Below are 18,422 nucleotides of genomic sequence, written 5' to 3' on the forward strand. Positions count from 1 at the left end.
TTGAGGACCCTCATCAATTTTCCTATAAGCACTCGTCCTTTAACGTCACGTTCGCCTCGTCTTCGGTCAAAAACTGGCTCTCAGAGTAAAACCTTCTGAATTCGTGTAGAAGCATGGATATATCGTTCTGTTTCGGTTCACCTTGTTTTCGTCCATTTCCATCTGATTTTTGCTAGAAACCTCATATGTCTCCTCACAAGACACCCGGTTAACTAAGACTTCGTCATCTGCCTTGTATACCTTTCGGTCCACTTTCTTAAGGGCATATTTGCCCTTGCAGTTACACTTGGCCTTCCTCATCTGAGATCAGTACCACACGCATCGTTCCCTTCCAGTTTCTTCAAGGTGGACAACCCTCCAATGAAAATCTATAGCAAAACTATCACGCATACGCTCTACCGCCTCATATAGCTCTATAGAGGTGTTGCAATCACATGCGATCAACGTGGCGTTACCCTAGATATATACATATATACCCCTTAGGGTGGTGGGCGGTCTAGGGCGCTCCCTGAACATCTGCTGCTTTGGGATCTTACTTTCTGGCGTTGCTTTCAACTATAACGCCAATTATCTTCCGGTCCTTTGCTAAACCCGCGAAAGGCCGTGTTCAGCTATCTTTTGTTTTGGCCCTCAAGGTTGCCTTTGCTTGGGTGCTCTCCGAGTTCCACGCCGCTTTGTTACCAAGTATTAGCACGGAAAGACAAAAGTTAATGTTAATGTTATCTCCTCTTCTTTTTCAGATAAAATGTGTGAATAAAAGTTCTTCCAAATTGCTAAATATCAAAAGCGCTCAATAGCCATAACAACTAAAAAGGCTACAATGTCGGCCATAATGTTTTCTCTGAACACCGCTGAGCAAGAAACACACGAATCCCAGAACGATGAACGAATATTAGATGCAGTTGCTACATGTAACGGTATTGACGAGCAAATCAGTTGTAGAAACGAGGAAGCGACAGTCGCTACGCAATTAACTACAGATATTCGAACTACTCCAAATACCATTAGAACCAATAACGATTCCTTAAATTATGTTTCCGCTCCAATGAGTACACAATTCGATAATGATGATTGCGCTGCAATATTGGAAAGTCAAATGGCAGCTTTGGAATTGACTGAATGTGAGGGCGGCAGTAGTCGCCATAGCCATTGTGATGGCGGTAGTGATAGTGGGCTTGACACGGCAACCACAAAATCTGCAACGATTCAAATTATTAGCGTTGGCGCCAACAACATTGAATTTCATCGCGCTTTAAGTAGTAATAGTGGTGGATATGCGAGCTCGGGTGGTCTAGATGAGGCCATTAATTTAGCGCCATGTAGAGCAGGCATACAACAGGGACTGGCTAATATGTCAGACAATTCTTGTTTATTTCACAGTAGCGGTTCGGATGCGATTAGCGCTGAGTTGGCGGCAACTAGCAACAACACCATAGACGCTGCGTTCTCGGCCAATCAAAGTTTTGAATGCTATAGTGAAAATGGCAGCGAGAGCTCGTCTATGTTGGGCGGTGGTAGTACTGTAACAACGGCGACACCAGTGCGACGCACAAATAGTGTTAGTAGAGGTAAAGTGCGCGCCTTTGAAACTGGTCGCGGAAGCTTTGCAACGCCAATGTCACGCAGTGTGCGAGAGCGTGGTAAATTTGTAGTCAACTTTAATTTGAATAAGCATGACTGTCTTTTGAAATATTTTTTTGTTTTTATATTTATCTTCACACAGGCAGCAACAGCAGTACACCGATTTCGACAAATTACTCATCGACGCAAGCTGGTAGCGCGACCATGCCACGCATACGCGCGGTTGGCATTAAACGCACATCATCCTTATCGCGTCACGTACCTGCAGCAGCTACGACAAAGGCGCAACATCAAAGTGACAGGCAGCCAATGACTCACGGCAATAGTAAGACGTCAATGCCAGCGCCAACCACAACACTACGCTCCTCAACGACAACAGCGCGTGTCAATAAACCACAAAAGCCAGATTCCCTGCCAAACAGACTCAGTCGTACGCAATCAATGAGCATGCAACGCTTGGTGCAGCATACACCATCGCTAAGTCGAGCGCGCACGCCTTGTACACCATCTGAGGATGGACGTTGGCCTGGTAATACGCGCGCCTGTAGTAGCGCGGGTGTAGGCGCTGCCAGACGCGGTGTATCAGTGACTCCCGATTTGATTTCATTAAAAATGCGTTCCTCAAACATGATGGCATCAATGGAAGTGCGATCGACGAATTGCAATAATCCATACAGCACATTACCGCGTCGGCGCAAACAAAAGTCTTTTGAAGATTTAAGTGTCACAAATGAATCGCGTAGCAGTTCTGTAACGCGTGATACGCGTATGACTACATCGGTAATGGTAAACACGCGCAGAAGTCTAGTCAGCGCATTTGGTGCAACAACACCACAAAATACACAAACACGTCAATCCACTATGCATACAGCGAGAAAAACGCAAGTGCTAACTGCGCCCAAAACGCGCATATACCATGAGACCAGTAGTCAAACGGCACTCACTTGTGATGATCTGGAAAAAGCTTTTGCTGGGCGTACACCAACAACGCGTGCCATAGACGCTGTCGATCAACATGAACAAACAACACAGACTGATTTGCGCGATGCGGAATTGGAACGTTTACGCGATGAAGTGCGCCAACTGTCGCAACGTGAACATGAAATTAATGCCAAGTTGCAACGTGAACGTGAAGAAAAGTTAGCCACACAACGTGAATTACACTTAAATACGGAACGCGTTATGAGTATGCTTGAAATGGCGCGTATAGCTGGTAGGCGTTGTGGGCGTGCCGGTAGCGTAAGCGTAAGCGGGTTGAGTTTGGATGGTGATGCCACGACGCCTACATCAGATGAAGGTAGCGGCAGTGGTCACGATAGCTTACTAATGTTGGAATCACAAATACAAATGAGCGGTCATGAGTTGATTGAACGTCAGCATGAAATTGGCCAATTGCGTCAGCTATGCCGTTCGTTACAACTGGAAATGGAACGATCTTTGGCGGCACAAGAATGCCTATTGCAAGAGAAGGTAGCCATTGAACAAGAGTCGAGTGAATTACAAGACTTTTTGCAACATGAAAAATCAACGCTCTGTGATGCACTAAAAGAATTAGAGAGTGAACATCAAGCATGTAAACAGCAACTGGCAGGACGTGAAGAAGAAGTAAAAGTGCTGCGTGATGAATGCCGTCATTTGGTGCGTCTCAATGAACAGCGCAGGTAATTTTTGCTAAGCAATTCTAGCGTTTGTTTACGTAACTGCATTAATTTCCCGTTTTGCTTCTAGACAAGAGAATCGTATGCTACAAACGAAATATATTGCGCTAGAAAACAAATCCAAAGAAATGATGATGCAACAAAATTATTCGGTTTCAGGCGCCTCTGCTGCATTGTCGGGTTTGCATTCACGTTTGGACAGTTTAGTCGAACAGTTGGTCTCGACATATAATATAACCGATCACGACTTGGAGGTTAGTTGATTTATGTCTTTACTGGTGTTTCTTATTGAATATGTATGTATCTCGCACGTTGGATGGAAAGTTCGGTGCCGGGATTTTTTTCTAAAAAACGACCGGTGTTACGTAGCATACGGTTGGGGTACCTTATTACTTCGCCTTTAAGAATACAGATAAGAAATACAAATTATTTTTAGAAATACCAAAAATACCCAGGCCAAAATGGGTGAAACTCATAACCCCGACCTTCTGATTATTCTAATGACATAATCAAGACCTTTCAGAAATATTGACAAAACACAATCCGGATAGTGTAAAATACAGAAATAGCAAAAACCCGATAAGACAATATCAACATAACCAAGGCAACCATCAATTGGGGTCCTTTTTTACGTCCGTTCCCTTATTTTTCGATTAAAAAGTACAAACTTGTATACCAGCAGCTCGATGTGAAGAGATATCTCACGCACACACATGTAGTCATCAGCCAAATAGTTACACATACATACGCATAAACTACAAATATATGTACATGTATATAGCTGGTAACCAAGCATGACTTACACCTGTTCGCGAAATTACTAGACCTTCGGAGAGATCGGTGAACGAGAAAACCGATAGTATAAAGCAGCGAAAGTTGAGGAGTCAGTAATCAGTTTGATTGAAACACGCTATTAGTTGTGGAGTGTCCAAATAAAAACCATTTTGCAATACTGAATATCGGAGTTATTTATTCGACAGTTCAGCGATACGAAAATTAGCAGAAGGTGCAAAATATCAGGAAATCCCCAAATTCATTACAAGACATTCATTTATTTGTCATCCATCATTAATCATTCACTCATGCATCATTCTGGTTGAAATTTCCGCTTAAAGGCTGCTACAAAAATAATCGAAAGGCAACTCCCTATTCTGCCTACTTGTTAATCCGGTCCTGAACATAACACAATATCCACACAAAGCAAAACACCGACAACTCTAAATGCCGATAACACAGAGTGCAGTCGGAATACAAGAGACCAGAATCGTTTAAAAATTAAATGACCTAAACAAATGCGTTAAAGTTAAAAACGTTATGAGACCCACGCCTTTAACGTTATTTTTACTCACACTCAGTCGAACTCTTGCTTAGGCATTGGTAATACACTTTATTGTAGTTGTTGTGTCAACAGTACTTCGCCCCATTCAATTGGTGCGACAAATTCACAAATTGTCATTAAAGTCCTCTAACGGGAGTCCAAGGTAGCAGTTTTAACAGGGGTGGACCATAGGGAAGTTGCTGTTTCTCATTACAATCGATAAGATGATTGGTGTAATGTGGGGGCACATCGCATGCAGGACATACATTACATGTGTCGGGGTTGATTCTGGACATGTTGGAGTTTAGCCTGATACAGTATCCAGAACGAAGTTGGGCCAGGGTGGCTAGTATCTCCGTTGGTAGTCTGCTTTGTTCTTCTGCAAGTGTTGGTTAGCGTTTATTTATAACGGAGTTCACCGGGCGCGTTTACCGATTTTGTGTGGATTAGGGTTAGAGATTAAATACCTGCTTAGGCAGTTGCCGTATCATTGTGCTTACGGAGAAGTTTCCTTATGTCTCTTTTAGGCGGGGCTAGATCAAGTAATTGTTTGCTAGGGTGCCATGGTTTGTAACAATTTAGCAAAAACTGCCTGTTCAGCATTTCGTTATGCTCTTTAATGTTGAGCTTTTTTGCCCCATCATGTAGATGATGGTCAGCGATCATAATAAGACATCCCGTGGCTGTCCCGATGCAGAATTTTGGCAAGTCTGCAGCCCTTTCCAGTATATGTGTTTTAGACCAGGCGACCAGACTGGTGACGCGTAGCACATGAGCGGCCGGCTAACTGCTTTGTAAGTGGTTAGCAGCATTTCTGTGTCTTTTCCCCAACTGCTGCCGGCAAGCGACTTGAGGACTTTGTTGTGGCTTTATAATTTAAAGACAATTTCGGAGGCATGTGCCTTGAAGGTGTGAGTGTTACTGAAAGTTACCCCAAAGTTCTTTGGATGATTGAAAGTCGTTAGCGTAACATCATTAGCGTGAACGTCCAATATTTGCGTCATCTGTTCCTTCCAAGTCTTAAACAGAGTGGCCGTGGATTTGGTTGGTGATGGTATCAGTGTGCGGAAGGCGAAGCAACCAAGGGAGATAGCCGTTTATTCAAGAAACTAATTCGTCTATTGAAGGGCCGGTCCTGTTGCCATTATCGAACAGTCGTCGGCGTAGGAAATAATAGTAACTCCTTCTGGTGGGGAAGGCACCTTTGTTATGAAGAAATTGTTATTATAAATAGAAGTGGGTAGAGGACACCACTCTGTGGCACTCCCCCATTTAGTTCTTCTAGGTTTGGAGCTTTCGTTTCTAAATTGAACCGACGCTTGTCGCCCATCCAGATAATTTGCGGTTTATCTTTTTAGACAAGGGGGAAGGGGTGCACCTTCTATGTCGTGGAGTAACGTACTGCGGTTGATTGTGTCAAAAGCCTTTGACGGGTCAAGTGGCACGAGCACCGTCCTATAATGGGGGTTTCCTGGTTCAGTCCGTAATTTATCCGATCTCGAGGGTGTGAGGGCGGTATGGCGTAGAAGGTCGCACTTTTATGGTGCTTGTTACCGGAACGTACCGGATCTGCATCCGGCAAAGGACCATCAACATCGGTAACTCTCACTCCCTATCGCCAAAACAACAACAAGAACAACAACGAGAGCAATTCATTAGGTTTATTATTAACGATACGATATCATATCGTTTTAGTAAGCGTACAAAATTGTTTAAATGGCATAGATTATGGCCATTTTCCTTTCGTTTCTTTTATTGGCCATTGAGTGCGCTTGGTATTCTCAACTGGTTTGTGTAAAAATCTAAGCACACAGCTTAAGTTTATAATCCCAAAATTGTGTGTTATACACAACAAAATAAAGTGAGTACATCTAAATCAATACCTCACCTCAAAAAAACCTTCCATGCGGGCGAGTAAGTTTAAATGACTTAAGTTCTTACAATATTTCTTTTGTTTCTTTCATTTGTCATTGAGTACGCTTGGAATTCTCTACTGGTTTTTTGAAATTCTGTGAGATTTTTTTCACAACAGAGTGAGGTTGCTAATCCCTCGGAATCACAAGTCATCGACTCAAACTGAATACATTCTTTGATGTAACAGGTGTTTCGTATCACCGCGGGCTTTAAAAGAACAAATTTGTTTAATTAAACAAAATACTATAAAAAAAATAGATAGTAACTGCTAATAAAAAACTAAAGCTTAGATAACAAGATTTAAAACATTATTTTTGAAGCTCGAATAGATCTTGACAATGACTTTACTATTTTAATTTAGTAAGGCCCACTTGTAACATTTAGTTATCTTTTTAACTCAGGTAGGTAGGTAGGTATAATGGCTGCGACCCTGGTCGCCCAAGTAGCTAATGAAAAGCCGTTTTGATGCCATAAAACTCGTCTGAACCTACTGAGTACTTCATGGATATGTCCTACAACCAGCCTGAGTTGTTTATAAAATCAAGAACGTTTGCGATCTTCCTAGATCCTCCAAAAAAGGGCTCCCGAATGATCTTAAGCTGGTTCTAGATAGAGCTGAGCATTTACACAGAAAGTGCTCGACAGTCTCTTTTTCATCTATATCCTTACAACTTTTGCAGTGGTCATTGTGCGGAATACCCATCTTTTTCGCATGCGTGCTTGAAGCCCTGTGACCAGTGCAGATCGCTATAAGTCTATGGGTGTCGGCCTTGGATCTCCCCAGTAGATACATTGTTTTCCTTTCGTTGTAGTCCGGCCAAATGGCTTTAAAGTCGCACAAGTCGCGGTGTTCTTCCATTTTTGTTGGGCTTCTTTGTTCACATAAAAATCTCTAATATCTTCCTTGGTCACCCGCAGGGGTATACTTACCTCGACATTGGTTATTCCCTCACCCCCCTCTGCTGAGCCCATACGTGTCAGTTCGTCAGCCATCTCATTTCCCTCGATTATCCTATGTCCAGGAACCATGGATATTTCCAGAGTGTCGGTCAGCGCCGATAAGAGTTGTTTGCATGACCCTACCAGCTTTTAGTTAGTATATGGTGCAGCTAACGCCTGAATTGCTGTTTGACTGTCAGAAAGGATAGACACTTTGCCAGTTATGCTCCCGGCCTAGAGTAATTTACAGGCCCACCAAATTGCGAGGACTTCTGCTTGAAATATACTGCAGTATGACGGTAGTTTGAGCGACGTAGACATTTCTATGGCGCACGCAGTACGTTGGACCTTCTGTAGGCTGGTGAGGTTGTACTTCTTGCTAAGAGCTTCCTACCACACTATAGAGCCATACGTCAGCACTGCCGGCACTACTGCCTCATACAGCCAAAGGACCCTCTTCGGCCTGAGACCCCCCTTCTTACCGAACATCGCTTTACAAGCATAGAAAGCGACGCAGGCCTTCCACACTCGCTCCTCGATGTACGCGTTAATTTGAAAAATTTGTCAAAAATGTATGAGTTTAACCCCTCATGCCAGGTAAACTCTGAGCTCAAAATATAACCTGCCGTTCTGCAAGTGGGCTTAAAATGCATTAACAGTGTTTTATTATTGATGAAATTGCAAGCTCTTTTGTATCAGGTATTGGTTTCTTATTGCTAATTTTCTTTTGAAGAGATAGCTATATAACGTAGTCTTACAGTCCTATGCTATATTGTTACTCCTTCCTGGTTTTTGTATCATGAAAAGGATGATGTCGCTAGGCGTAGATGTTGTTGTTGTTGTTGTAGCGATTAGGTTACTCCCCGAAGGCTTTGGGGAGTGTTATCGATGTGATGGTCCTTTGTCGGATACAGATCCGATACGCTCCGGTAACACAGCACCATTAAGGTGCTGGCCCGACCATCTCGGGAACGATTTATATGGCCACATTAAACCTTCAGGGCATCCCTCCCTCCCCACCCCCAAGTTCCGTGAGGAGGTGAGGTTGACAATTGGTTTGGAGAAGCTATATATTGCGCTACACAACTCCTTGAATCCCCTAGGCGTAGATTCTTGTTTCGTGGTTTTGGAACACCTTGCCATTGTAGTAGGGCTTTATCCTCTGGTACTAGCCAGACTGCATGGGAATTACCTATTTTTTTGCGCCGTCGAAGCTTTGATTTGTCTCATCTCGCTTGTCTATTCTCTAGAAAATCATTGCATTATCGCTAATTGCATCTCTTTACTCTGGGTACTATAACTTTCAAATATCTAAATATCCCGAACAATGCAACACATCATATATATTATTTATAATTGCTGGTTTTATGTACGAGGCCCTTTTTCGCTCTTATTTGGAATCCAAATCTATAAATAATGTTTTGGTTGTAAAGATGAAGATTCGGGTTATTAGCGAGCTTTGGGCAATTTTGGTCGTAGTGCTTTTGTTTAGCTATATTTTATTAATTTGTTGAAAATAAACGATTGTGAGCACACAAAGAAATCTATTTGTACTAAGGCCCTATTGGGAATATTTGCACTGCATTACCGGCAGTTGCCACCGTACGCCAGATGGCAGCGCAAGCTGTAAGCTGTAAGGTTTTAATTGACTGATAGCACAGCTGATTTCTGTTGATATTTGATAAGAGACTTTTATATTGGTTGGGCAAGATGCGTACGGGTCCAGCTCGTTTCGCATAATGCTGCACTGCATGGTCGGGCTTGTGTCTATATCTATTTCTATGGCCAAATCCAAATCTTACCAAACTATTTCTAATAACATTATACGTCCACATTTACATTCGCTACATTCCTAGTATGTATTCGATAATTTTGATAAGAGCTTGGTATATTTTTTTAAATGCACTCTTGTGAGAAAAGGAGAAGATGGGCAACGATGACGTTGCTAATGATGATCAATGACAAAAAAGTAAAAGGGTGGGTTTGTTTACTGTTTTTGTAATATATATATATACTATATATGAATGTAATTACCCTTTTGTAATTTTTATAATAACTGTAAATCATATGTAGTTACTTCGTTCTTTTGGTAGCCCAAAATAATGTTTTTTGTAAAAAAAACATAACATCCTATGTGGGGGCACCACGGCTTACTTTTGGTTGCCAACAGAACACATCTCGTATATGTTCTGTATGAGATTTGCTGCATGATCAAAGAAAATTGTTGTTAGCATAGATGCGCTGTGCTGCAATTAATGCATTTCAGGCTTACGAGCTCATTTATATATCTAAGAGCGGATCAATTTTCAATCGAAGAATCACCTCATTTTCATACGTGCAAGTATTAGCTGCCGGGAAGAGAAGATAAGTAGTATTTAACACTTATTTTAAAGATGCCCAGCTATGGCTTAGTTACGTGAGACATGCTTAAACAAGGCTTCAGCAGACAGACAGGACATACTGCGCTACTTTAGAAGGGTGAAATGAATTAATTACCTTCTTGCTCATACAAAAATGAACTGACTCTAGTCAATGTATCAGCCAATAGAAGTATGCCTTTATGTTATGCTGAGAGGCGGCCACCATGACCTAACCTAACTTATCTATGCTCAGTCTCGTTGTTGACGTTTACCAAATTTTTCTTATAACAGAACATGTACCAAATACAAATAAAATATACAATTTTTAGGCGCTTACGTTGACTTTAATATTTATCTAAATTCCCAATATGCATCTGCGTAAAAAGGAAAATTCATTTAAGATTGACTCGACATGAAGTTCATCTAATATCATATTACGTGATATGATTTAACCAAATTTGAGTAGTTTACCGAACCCGACTTCACTCCATACACATAGTGATTTAATTTAATGTGCTGTTGGATATTGTACTTGTGAAGTAACTGAGACTTTGTGATGTGGTATGAATCGAACTAATTTTTCTTGACTTGATATCGATTTAATTAAAACACAATGAAACACAAAAAATCGAATACCAACACATATGTATATGTTTTTAAGATTACAACGATATGATGTGATGTCATATTAACTTCATCTGGTATAATATCGTGCAATATCGATCTGATAATTTTACATACTTGATTATGATATCGATTTAATGTCACCTCGTTGCATCCAGCACTCAGATTATGTCTACAAAAAACATAGAAACTCGAATACCAACAAATATGTAGCCCTAAATGTTTTTAATATTACAACGATTGATGATGTGATATGTTCCGATTTTAATAAGCTTTAAGGCAAACTATGTATTTATCGTAATGCGTCATTATTCGATATGATTTTGGTGTAAAGTGATTCAATGCAGTGATCTTACATTGTTAATATGTGATGTTTTTAAATTTGGTCTAGTATTCTGTTGTAGAATATGAACTTATACGACATAAAATAGATTTCAATCGATGTACTAGTACGATATTACCAGATCATGCTGCGATGTGATCTTCTCTGGCTTGATGATTTGCTATGATATCATTTGAAGGTTGTAATATTTTTAGTTACATATGATATCATGTGTACGTAGCCAGTTATTTGAAGTCGAAACCAACTCTCAATGGCAACCGGCTATGTATTACACAAGAAGAATATCATTCAAGATGTGTTAGGCTTTCATCTGAAATAAATGTCATACAAACTATATTTTGTAATTATTATGATATCTCATGCTGATCGTTGGCATTACTCAATGTAACATGATGCGAAATGCTAGCAATTTTATATATAACAGTGCGCAGGGCGTTTCTCAATACAGGTGCTGTTCCCGCACCCACTGAATATTTTGAAATATGCCAGTGATGTCATATTTTTGTACTTTGATCTTAGATTGCTTACGTTCGATTTTGAGTTTTAAATATAGTAGTGATTACTTCAGACAAAACTAGTGTTTCTCGCTTTGTTTTAGGACTTGTAAAAATACGTTTTATTTTATTTTGTATCTTTTGGCATTTCTTATTCTTACTAAACAAATACAAATTCGATAAAAATTGAACCGCTCTATTGAATCCACATATACAGTCGTCGTTTTCACTGAATTTATATAATACATTTCATCTAAGCGCTTGCAAATTTCTTCAACCCTAATAATTGCATTATTTGTTAATATTTTTTTCTGTCCACCCTTAGGACATTGCTTTCCAGCCAGAAGCTCAACAAATCCATAACAATAGCCTCGAAGGGCGTACATCACAAAATGTGGACGATGGTCTTGGCATTCGCTTAACAACGAGCAGCAATACAAATGGAGTAGACTTAAGTCAAACATATTCCCAAAAATTTTTGCTACATCAGAGTGATGGCTCTTTATCGCCACAAAGAAATCAGTCATTCATTGCAGCCGTGATTAGTGCCATACGTAATGCAACAACACCGTCAAGTAAAAAGTTGTTGGCGCGCAATGGAAAACGTATTTGTATTGATGGCAATGTTGTGGAAAGTGGTGGTGAATTGAGTGGTCAACGCAAAAACAATAACAATAACACAAATCAAAATAAATGTAATGGTGAAACGCAGAGTATTGGTGGCGGAGGTGAGTTAGTTATTGTTACGAAATGTTTGGCTTGAATTTGAAAACTTTTTTTTGTCTTTTTCAAGATGACTCGGATTCTACTGAAATGCTTGATTCGGAAACAGAACCATGTTTAATGATGGATAACGTTTTGGAAGATGTAACAATGCCTGATTCTCATTCACATAATATGGTCTCATCATGTACCGGTATTATTTCACAAATCGAAATACCATCTGATATAGTCAATCCACCATCAGGCGATGAATCATTGCATAACTTATCGCAAGCTATTGTAAATCGACAACAAATGGAGTTACAGATCAGTAATATGCAGAGTGTACAAAAAGCATCACTGCAAATGAAGTAAGTTGTTAAGCGCAATAAAGACGTTTGAGGGATTGCCGTTTTCTCGACTGGCTGCTAGAATATATCTCTCCTTAAACACAATTTCAATTTATTGCAATTCATTGCAACCACCTCTTAATATTTGTCGCTTCGACTGCGCCATATGTTTTGTTTATACCCAGCTGATTGCCACGTGCACTTTTTTCATATCCTGTTTCACGACATAGAATCCGGCTTTGTATTAAGTTCTCAAATTCTTCCACTAAGCCCCGGTTTTTCAGCACAAGTTCAACCCAGTTTGCCAGTTAAACTACGCTTAAACTTATTCTGCAGTTTTTCAGTCTACTTTAATTGAAGTTTAAGTTAAACTTAAGCGGCCGATCTGCAAGGATTAAACTCTAGTTAACCTATCCGTTATTTGCGCTTGTACGAAATGGCGTCGAATATACCCAACAAGCATTTGGGTTCGAGTAGCATTAGAGCTCATGTTGATAACTAAGCATACTTCTAAAATCTCAATAGTTGTTTCGAAACAGTGGCTCCACTCGAGAATCATAGCGTACTCAGCAAAAGAGGAAATTTTTTGTAAAGTAAAAAATGTTATTCCTTAAGTTGGAAGAATTCAATTAACAACTTGTGGATCTCTAACTGGATTCAAACGTAAGATTCCATACTACAGTATTTTCACGAAAATAAAATGAAATATATATAATTTATAATAAAATAGTACCTGGGCGACCGAGCTTTGCTCGGCAATCTTCGAGTATGACGCATAACATACTTTGTTCTACATGTCATCATTAATCAAACTCAACTTTTTTTATATGTACATATATTATATACTTTTACTTACCAATAATTGATTTCCTTAAATATAGATTTCAAAAATATATCAACACTAACCGCAAAATGAACTGGAATGAAAAATTTGAAATGGGTAATGCCAGCCTATAGTATAAGGGATTGTTATGACAATTAGTGAAATCGAGAACTAGGTTATTTAGGTCGAGTATCTTCATGCGCCGAATTATTAATTTCAAACATTTTTGTAGTTATGCACTATGAAAGTCTCACAATTTTATTACATTCCAAAAACTTGTAAATTTCACGAATGACAACTATCAGTTAGTTTAATTAAATGTCAACTTACTTCCCTTAGCGCCATCTGTTCGTAAGTAGTTAAATAGTTAGATGTCGTTTTCAAATTGAACATGTGTCTATAGTGTTCAACGGTAGCAAATTACCATGGTGAGATATCTTTTTGCTATGCTGAAAAATCTTTCCAATAGTAATCTATGAGAAATTGCAATTATTCATTTCATATTTGCCAAAAATATGCATTTAAATATACTTTGCTAGAATTTGCCACGGTGCCTTGATATTGCATTTCAATTCATGTGTAACATTTTTTTATGAAGATTTTTAACTTTAATGTTCTCCTTTAAAGCTTTAATGGAATACGAGTAAGTAGAGTACCATTTCGTATAACTACCCCAACTCTAAATAGCAACCCTACTCAAAAATTTCCATATTGTAATGCGGAGTGAAATACCTTTCATTTGATACCCATATCGGCATATCTCATGCAATTTTTTTTAATTTGGAATAGATGGCAACCCTACTCAAAAATGTCCCTATTATAATGCGAAGTGAAATACCTTTCGTTTGATACCCATATCGGCGTATCTCATGCAATTTTTTTTAATTTCGATTAGATGGCAACCTTGTGAAACATTCTGAGTGGCAACACCTAGGTAGAAAGTCTTATAAGGTGATACATTATCTCTGTGCCAAATTTCATTTAAATCGGTTGAGCCGTTCCCGAGATCGTTCGGCTATACAAACAAACAAATATACTGTAACGAATTTACTGCAATTCCCTTTATTTGGAACCTTCTGCTAACGTTCGAATCACTAAACTGTTGAATAAATAACTCCACTATTCAATAATGCAAAATGGTCTTTATTAAAGTACTTCAGAATAACACTACTATTGCTCGCCAGATAGCGTCTTAAATCAAACTGATTGTCGCGCCTCTACTGTTGCTGCCTTTTATACTCTGTGATTTCTCGTTCGCATACTTCTAGGCGCTTCCAGAATTTACTTAGTTACTGCTATAAAATTATAACTACAGATGCACGTGTATAGCTTCTCATATGCCCGTGTATTTGTGAGCGACACTTCCACAATTATAATTGCCTACTTTTGGGAGCATCTCAGATAAGATATATGCATGTGTTTGTGCGTCTCTTCTCCGCTGCGTGTATGTACATAATGATTGATTTATTGATGTGCATACAAGTCACTGCTTAGCACCGGCTTATAGATGATAGTATCCCTTAGTGTTGCTAATATTCGTCACAATACGAATATACAAGAATTGCTCGTTTAAAGTTATAAGATAATTTATTTTTGATTAGTTACGCTTCATTACTGCTTCCAACCAGGTGCTTATTTCTCACAATAAACAGCTGTTGGTTTTGGTGGTACCACATTGGAGATTTTTTTCAACTTCACCTCAACTCGCTATCTAATATAGGATATCAACTAGAGAAATGTGTTGAATATTCATTTGAGAACAGTACATTTCTCAAAATCGCTCGAAATTAGGATAATAATCGGAAAATATTAATGATGTTGGAAATCAACTCGAAAACTCTTAATTTTAAAAAAATTCTCAAAGGTTGGTAGTGATTGGAAAACGAAGTTGGATATCAACTCGAGAACTATCTGGTTTAAGAATAATTAAGAATGAATGATGGTTGGATATCACATCCGGAACTAGAAATATTTTCTCCATGTCTGTTGGGTAAACAAAATCCAACTGTTGCCGTATCTACAAATTATCTAGATAATAAAAAAACCAATGTTGCCGCACACATCAGCATACCCCAAAGGCGGCCCTAAACTGTGACTGAAAAACTGCTCAGTAGTTTAATTGGAGTTTAAATTTGACTAAAGTTTAAGCAAACTTAGTTTAAGCTTAGCTTAACCAACAACTGAAAAACCGGGCCTAACTTTTCAAGGACTATTTTTTTCTGTGCTCTAAGCCTCTTCCCACTTATTACCTTTTTGCACAAAAATTACACAGTATCTTTTACAACTCTTCGTAGCGCTACCACACTTCCTCAATAATTTAACAAATATTTAAGAGCGCGTTGAAAAAAGGAAATCGAATTTATCATCTCGACAAATTTATCTTCAGTTGCGTAATCTCCACATTAACAGGCCGTCGAGAAAATGGCCCTTATGTTATAAACACTTTTCTTTCGCTTCTTTCAGCCTTCGGCCTTCGTGTGCGTTGTTAATACGCTTAATAAAATTTCTAAAGACATACATAGCTTTAGTATATTCTCCCTATGCAGAGGTTTTCTTAGCAAAATGAGGAATCGTACAGCCGGTAAACTCCGTCCATAGTGGGTATGAGCCTATCTAAGCGTTTATCGTAGTAAATTCGGTTATTTGTAAGCTATCTAAAATTTAATTACGTACCTGCCTGCCACCAACATTAAACCTTCAGGCCCAGCAGAACGTAGATTTCTGGACGATTTAATAAGAGTATGGATTCTCTCTCATAAACTCAGCATGTCTATAGTAAAGACCGAATGGGAATTACTATACACTCCTTGATATTTATCATAGCTAGGTCACGTGATCTGAAAGAGTATCGTGGTATTATTGTATATAGCAGTGCTTTCGATAATGATCTTAAAAGCTCCAACTTCGACCTTTACGAATAATGTAGGTTGTTACGTGCCTAGATTATTTAGGTCATCTATAACTTCCTTACTCTCAGAAGACGGCTTCAGCAGACGGTCAGCTTCTTGCACATCCAAAAAAAGCCTGGCTCTAGATTATGTTAGTGATAGCGCAATGTACCAGCGAACAGAAATATGTCTCTCTGTTATACTGAGAGGCCGCCACCATGACTTAACCTAACTAATCTATGCTCAGTCTCGTTGTTGACGTCTACTAAATTTTTCTTGAAAAAACATGTACCAACCACCAACAAAATGTAAAATTTTTAGGCGTTTACGTTGACTTCAATATTTACCTAAATTCCCAATATACATCTGACTAACGGAAATTTATTTAAGATTGACTTTACATGAAGTTCCTCTAACATCATATTGCGTGATGTGATTTTACCAAATTTGAGTAATTTACTTGCCGATGAACACAACATCAGACCCTACATATGTGATTTAAAGTGAATTTATAAAATGTACATTGGATATTGTAATTGTGAAGTAACTTATATTTTGTGAGGTGATATTTAGATCAAATTGTTCTTGAGTTGAAATCGATTTGATATAAAGCACAATGGAACACAAAACTTCAAATACCAACACATATGAAGCTCGAATTTCATTTCAGATCACCACGATATGATGTGATATCATATTGAGTTCATCTGGTAGACTTGATTATGATATCGATTTATTGTGACCTAATTGTATTTATCCAGTTTTCAGGTGGTGATGTTCTGATTTTAATAGGCTACAAAGCAAACCGTACATTTGTAGTAATGTGTCAACTTTTGATGTGATTTTGGTATTAAGTGATTCAATGTTATATTGCTTATGTGATGTTTTCATACTTCGTCTAAAATTCTTTTGTTCCTTAATGAGTAAATGAAAGAGGAGAAATAGGTTTATTGAAAAAGAGAGCGTCGTTTCTGTTAACAAACTGAACTTTTTTGTATTTAATTAGCGCGACTTGCTATTAGAGAAAAATTGCAAAGTTTACCAACGGCGCACGGTGGGGTATTTGATCAATCTAGCTGGCCAAAACTCGATTTTTCAAAATATTCAAATTTTTTTTTTAAATATACTCCCTGACGTTCCTAGATGTCCACTGAATAGTATACATACTCCAAAATCCATCTGCAACGTCAACGGAGCTAACCACGCAAATCTAAAGTTGTATAAAAATTGTGTGCAGTTCGATGAATTTTTGGATTAAAAAGCAATATACCCTTCTAACCTAAATACTTATTCACTTGTTTAGCCTTATTCAAATCTAGTTACATTTTCTTTTAGGACAGGTAAATGTGTTTTTAATTCATATGTTAGATTTTTTATACCGCATGTTTTAACTGAGTTATTCTACTTGTAATACTACCACTTTTCAATATTAAATTTTTAAAAAACCTTCCAAACAAAAATATATATCTTTTTTTCATGGCATATCATTTCAGTAATATTTTGGCAATACATAAGCTTATGTTTGTTTCAAAGTTTGATAACAAAAACGGCTGCGCATACCCGCGATTTTTTGAGTGGTGATCAATTTTGTAAGAGACTGACTCCTATTTGCAAAAGGTGGCAACTTTGTAAAAACATCCTCAGTGGCAACACCTAGGTGAAAAGTCTTAAAATGCAATACTATATCGATGTACCAAATTTGATTCAAATCGGTTAAGCCGTTTCCGAGATGGTAGTGGATATACAAATAAATATAAAAAAGAAGGTGCGGTGGCAACCGTGATTACAACCCTACTTAGAAGTATCAATAGAAATGCGGAGCAAAATACCTTTCGTTTGATACCCATATTGACATACATATCTCATGTAATTACCCCGGGTCCCTCCGAAACCGGGGGCTCGATACATAGTACATCATGAATTTACTGTCAAATATTTCATTTCATAACATTGAAGTGAGACAACTACTTTTTTAACAGAAATAACTGCTGTTTTAGTTTTGGCCAGCTATGTAGATTGATCAAATACCCCACCGTGCGGCGATGGTTACTAGGACTTGTTTCTGAATTTCACTTCTTCACCAGCTAGCTTCTCGGGAGCTGAGTATTGAACTCGAATCTTTTACAGGATCATTTCTGGATAGTTTTCGGGATCCGTCCAGGATCCCGTTGGAGTTCTTTCGGGACTTTTTCGTGACTATTCCGGGTTTATTTGGGGATCCTTCCGGTATAATTTCTGTTAGAGTTTCGATATCTGTCCGAGATCCCGTCGGAGTTTTTTCGGGACTTTTTCCGAACTACCTCGGGATCATTTGCGGACCCTTCAGAGATCAATTCTGGATGGTTTTCGGGATCCGTCCGGGATCCCGTCAGGGTCATTTCGGGATAATTTCCGGATGATTTTCGGGATCCCGTTAGGGTAATTTCGG

At 38.8% G+C, this 18,422-nt stretch overlaps 1 protein-coding gene across 13 annotated transcripts in view; it reads left to right on the forward strand.

Moving 5' to 3' along the window:
* corn (cornetto) overlaps window positions 1-18,422 on the forward strand; it is a 109,531-nt gene that overhangs the window by 81,556 nt on the left and 9,553 nt on the right. For all 13 annotated transcript variants that reach the window (XM_067788014.1, XM_067788012.1, XM_067788024.1 and 10 more), the window contains 5 exons: window positions 741-1,640; window positions 1,724-3,242; window positions 3,310-3,493; window positions 11,557-11,959; window positions 12,025-12,304. In XM_067788014.1, the coding sequence (XP_067644115.1) occupies window positions 821-1,640; window positions 1,724-3,242; window positions 3,310-3,493; window positions 11,557-11,959; window positions 12,025-12,304 (3,206 nt within the window). In that variant the 5' untranslated portion in view covers window positions 741-820. The remainder of the gene's footprint in view (window positions 1-740; window positions 1,641-1,723; window positions 3,243-3,309; window positions 3,494-11,556; window positions 11,960-12,024; window positions 12,305-18,422) is intronic.

This window comes from Eurosta solidaginis, chromosome 5 (assembly GCF_040869045.1).
Source record: "Eurosta solidaginis isolate ZX-2024a chromosome 5, ASM4086904v1, whole genome shotgun sequence".
NCBI lineage: Eukaryota > Metazoa > Arthropoda > Insecta > Diptera > Tephritidae > Eurosta > Eurosta solidaginis.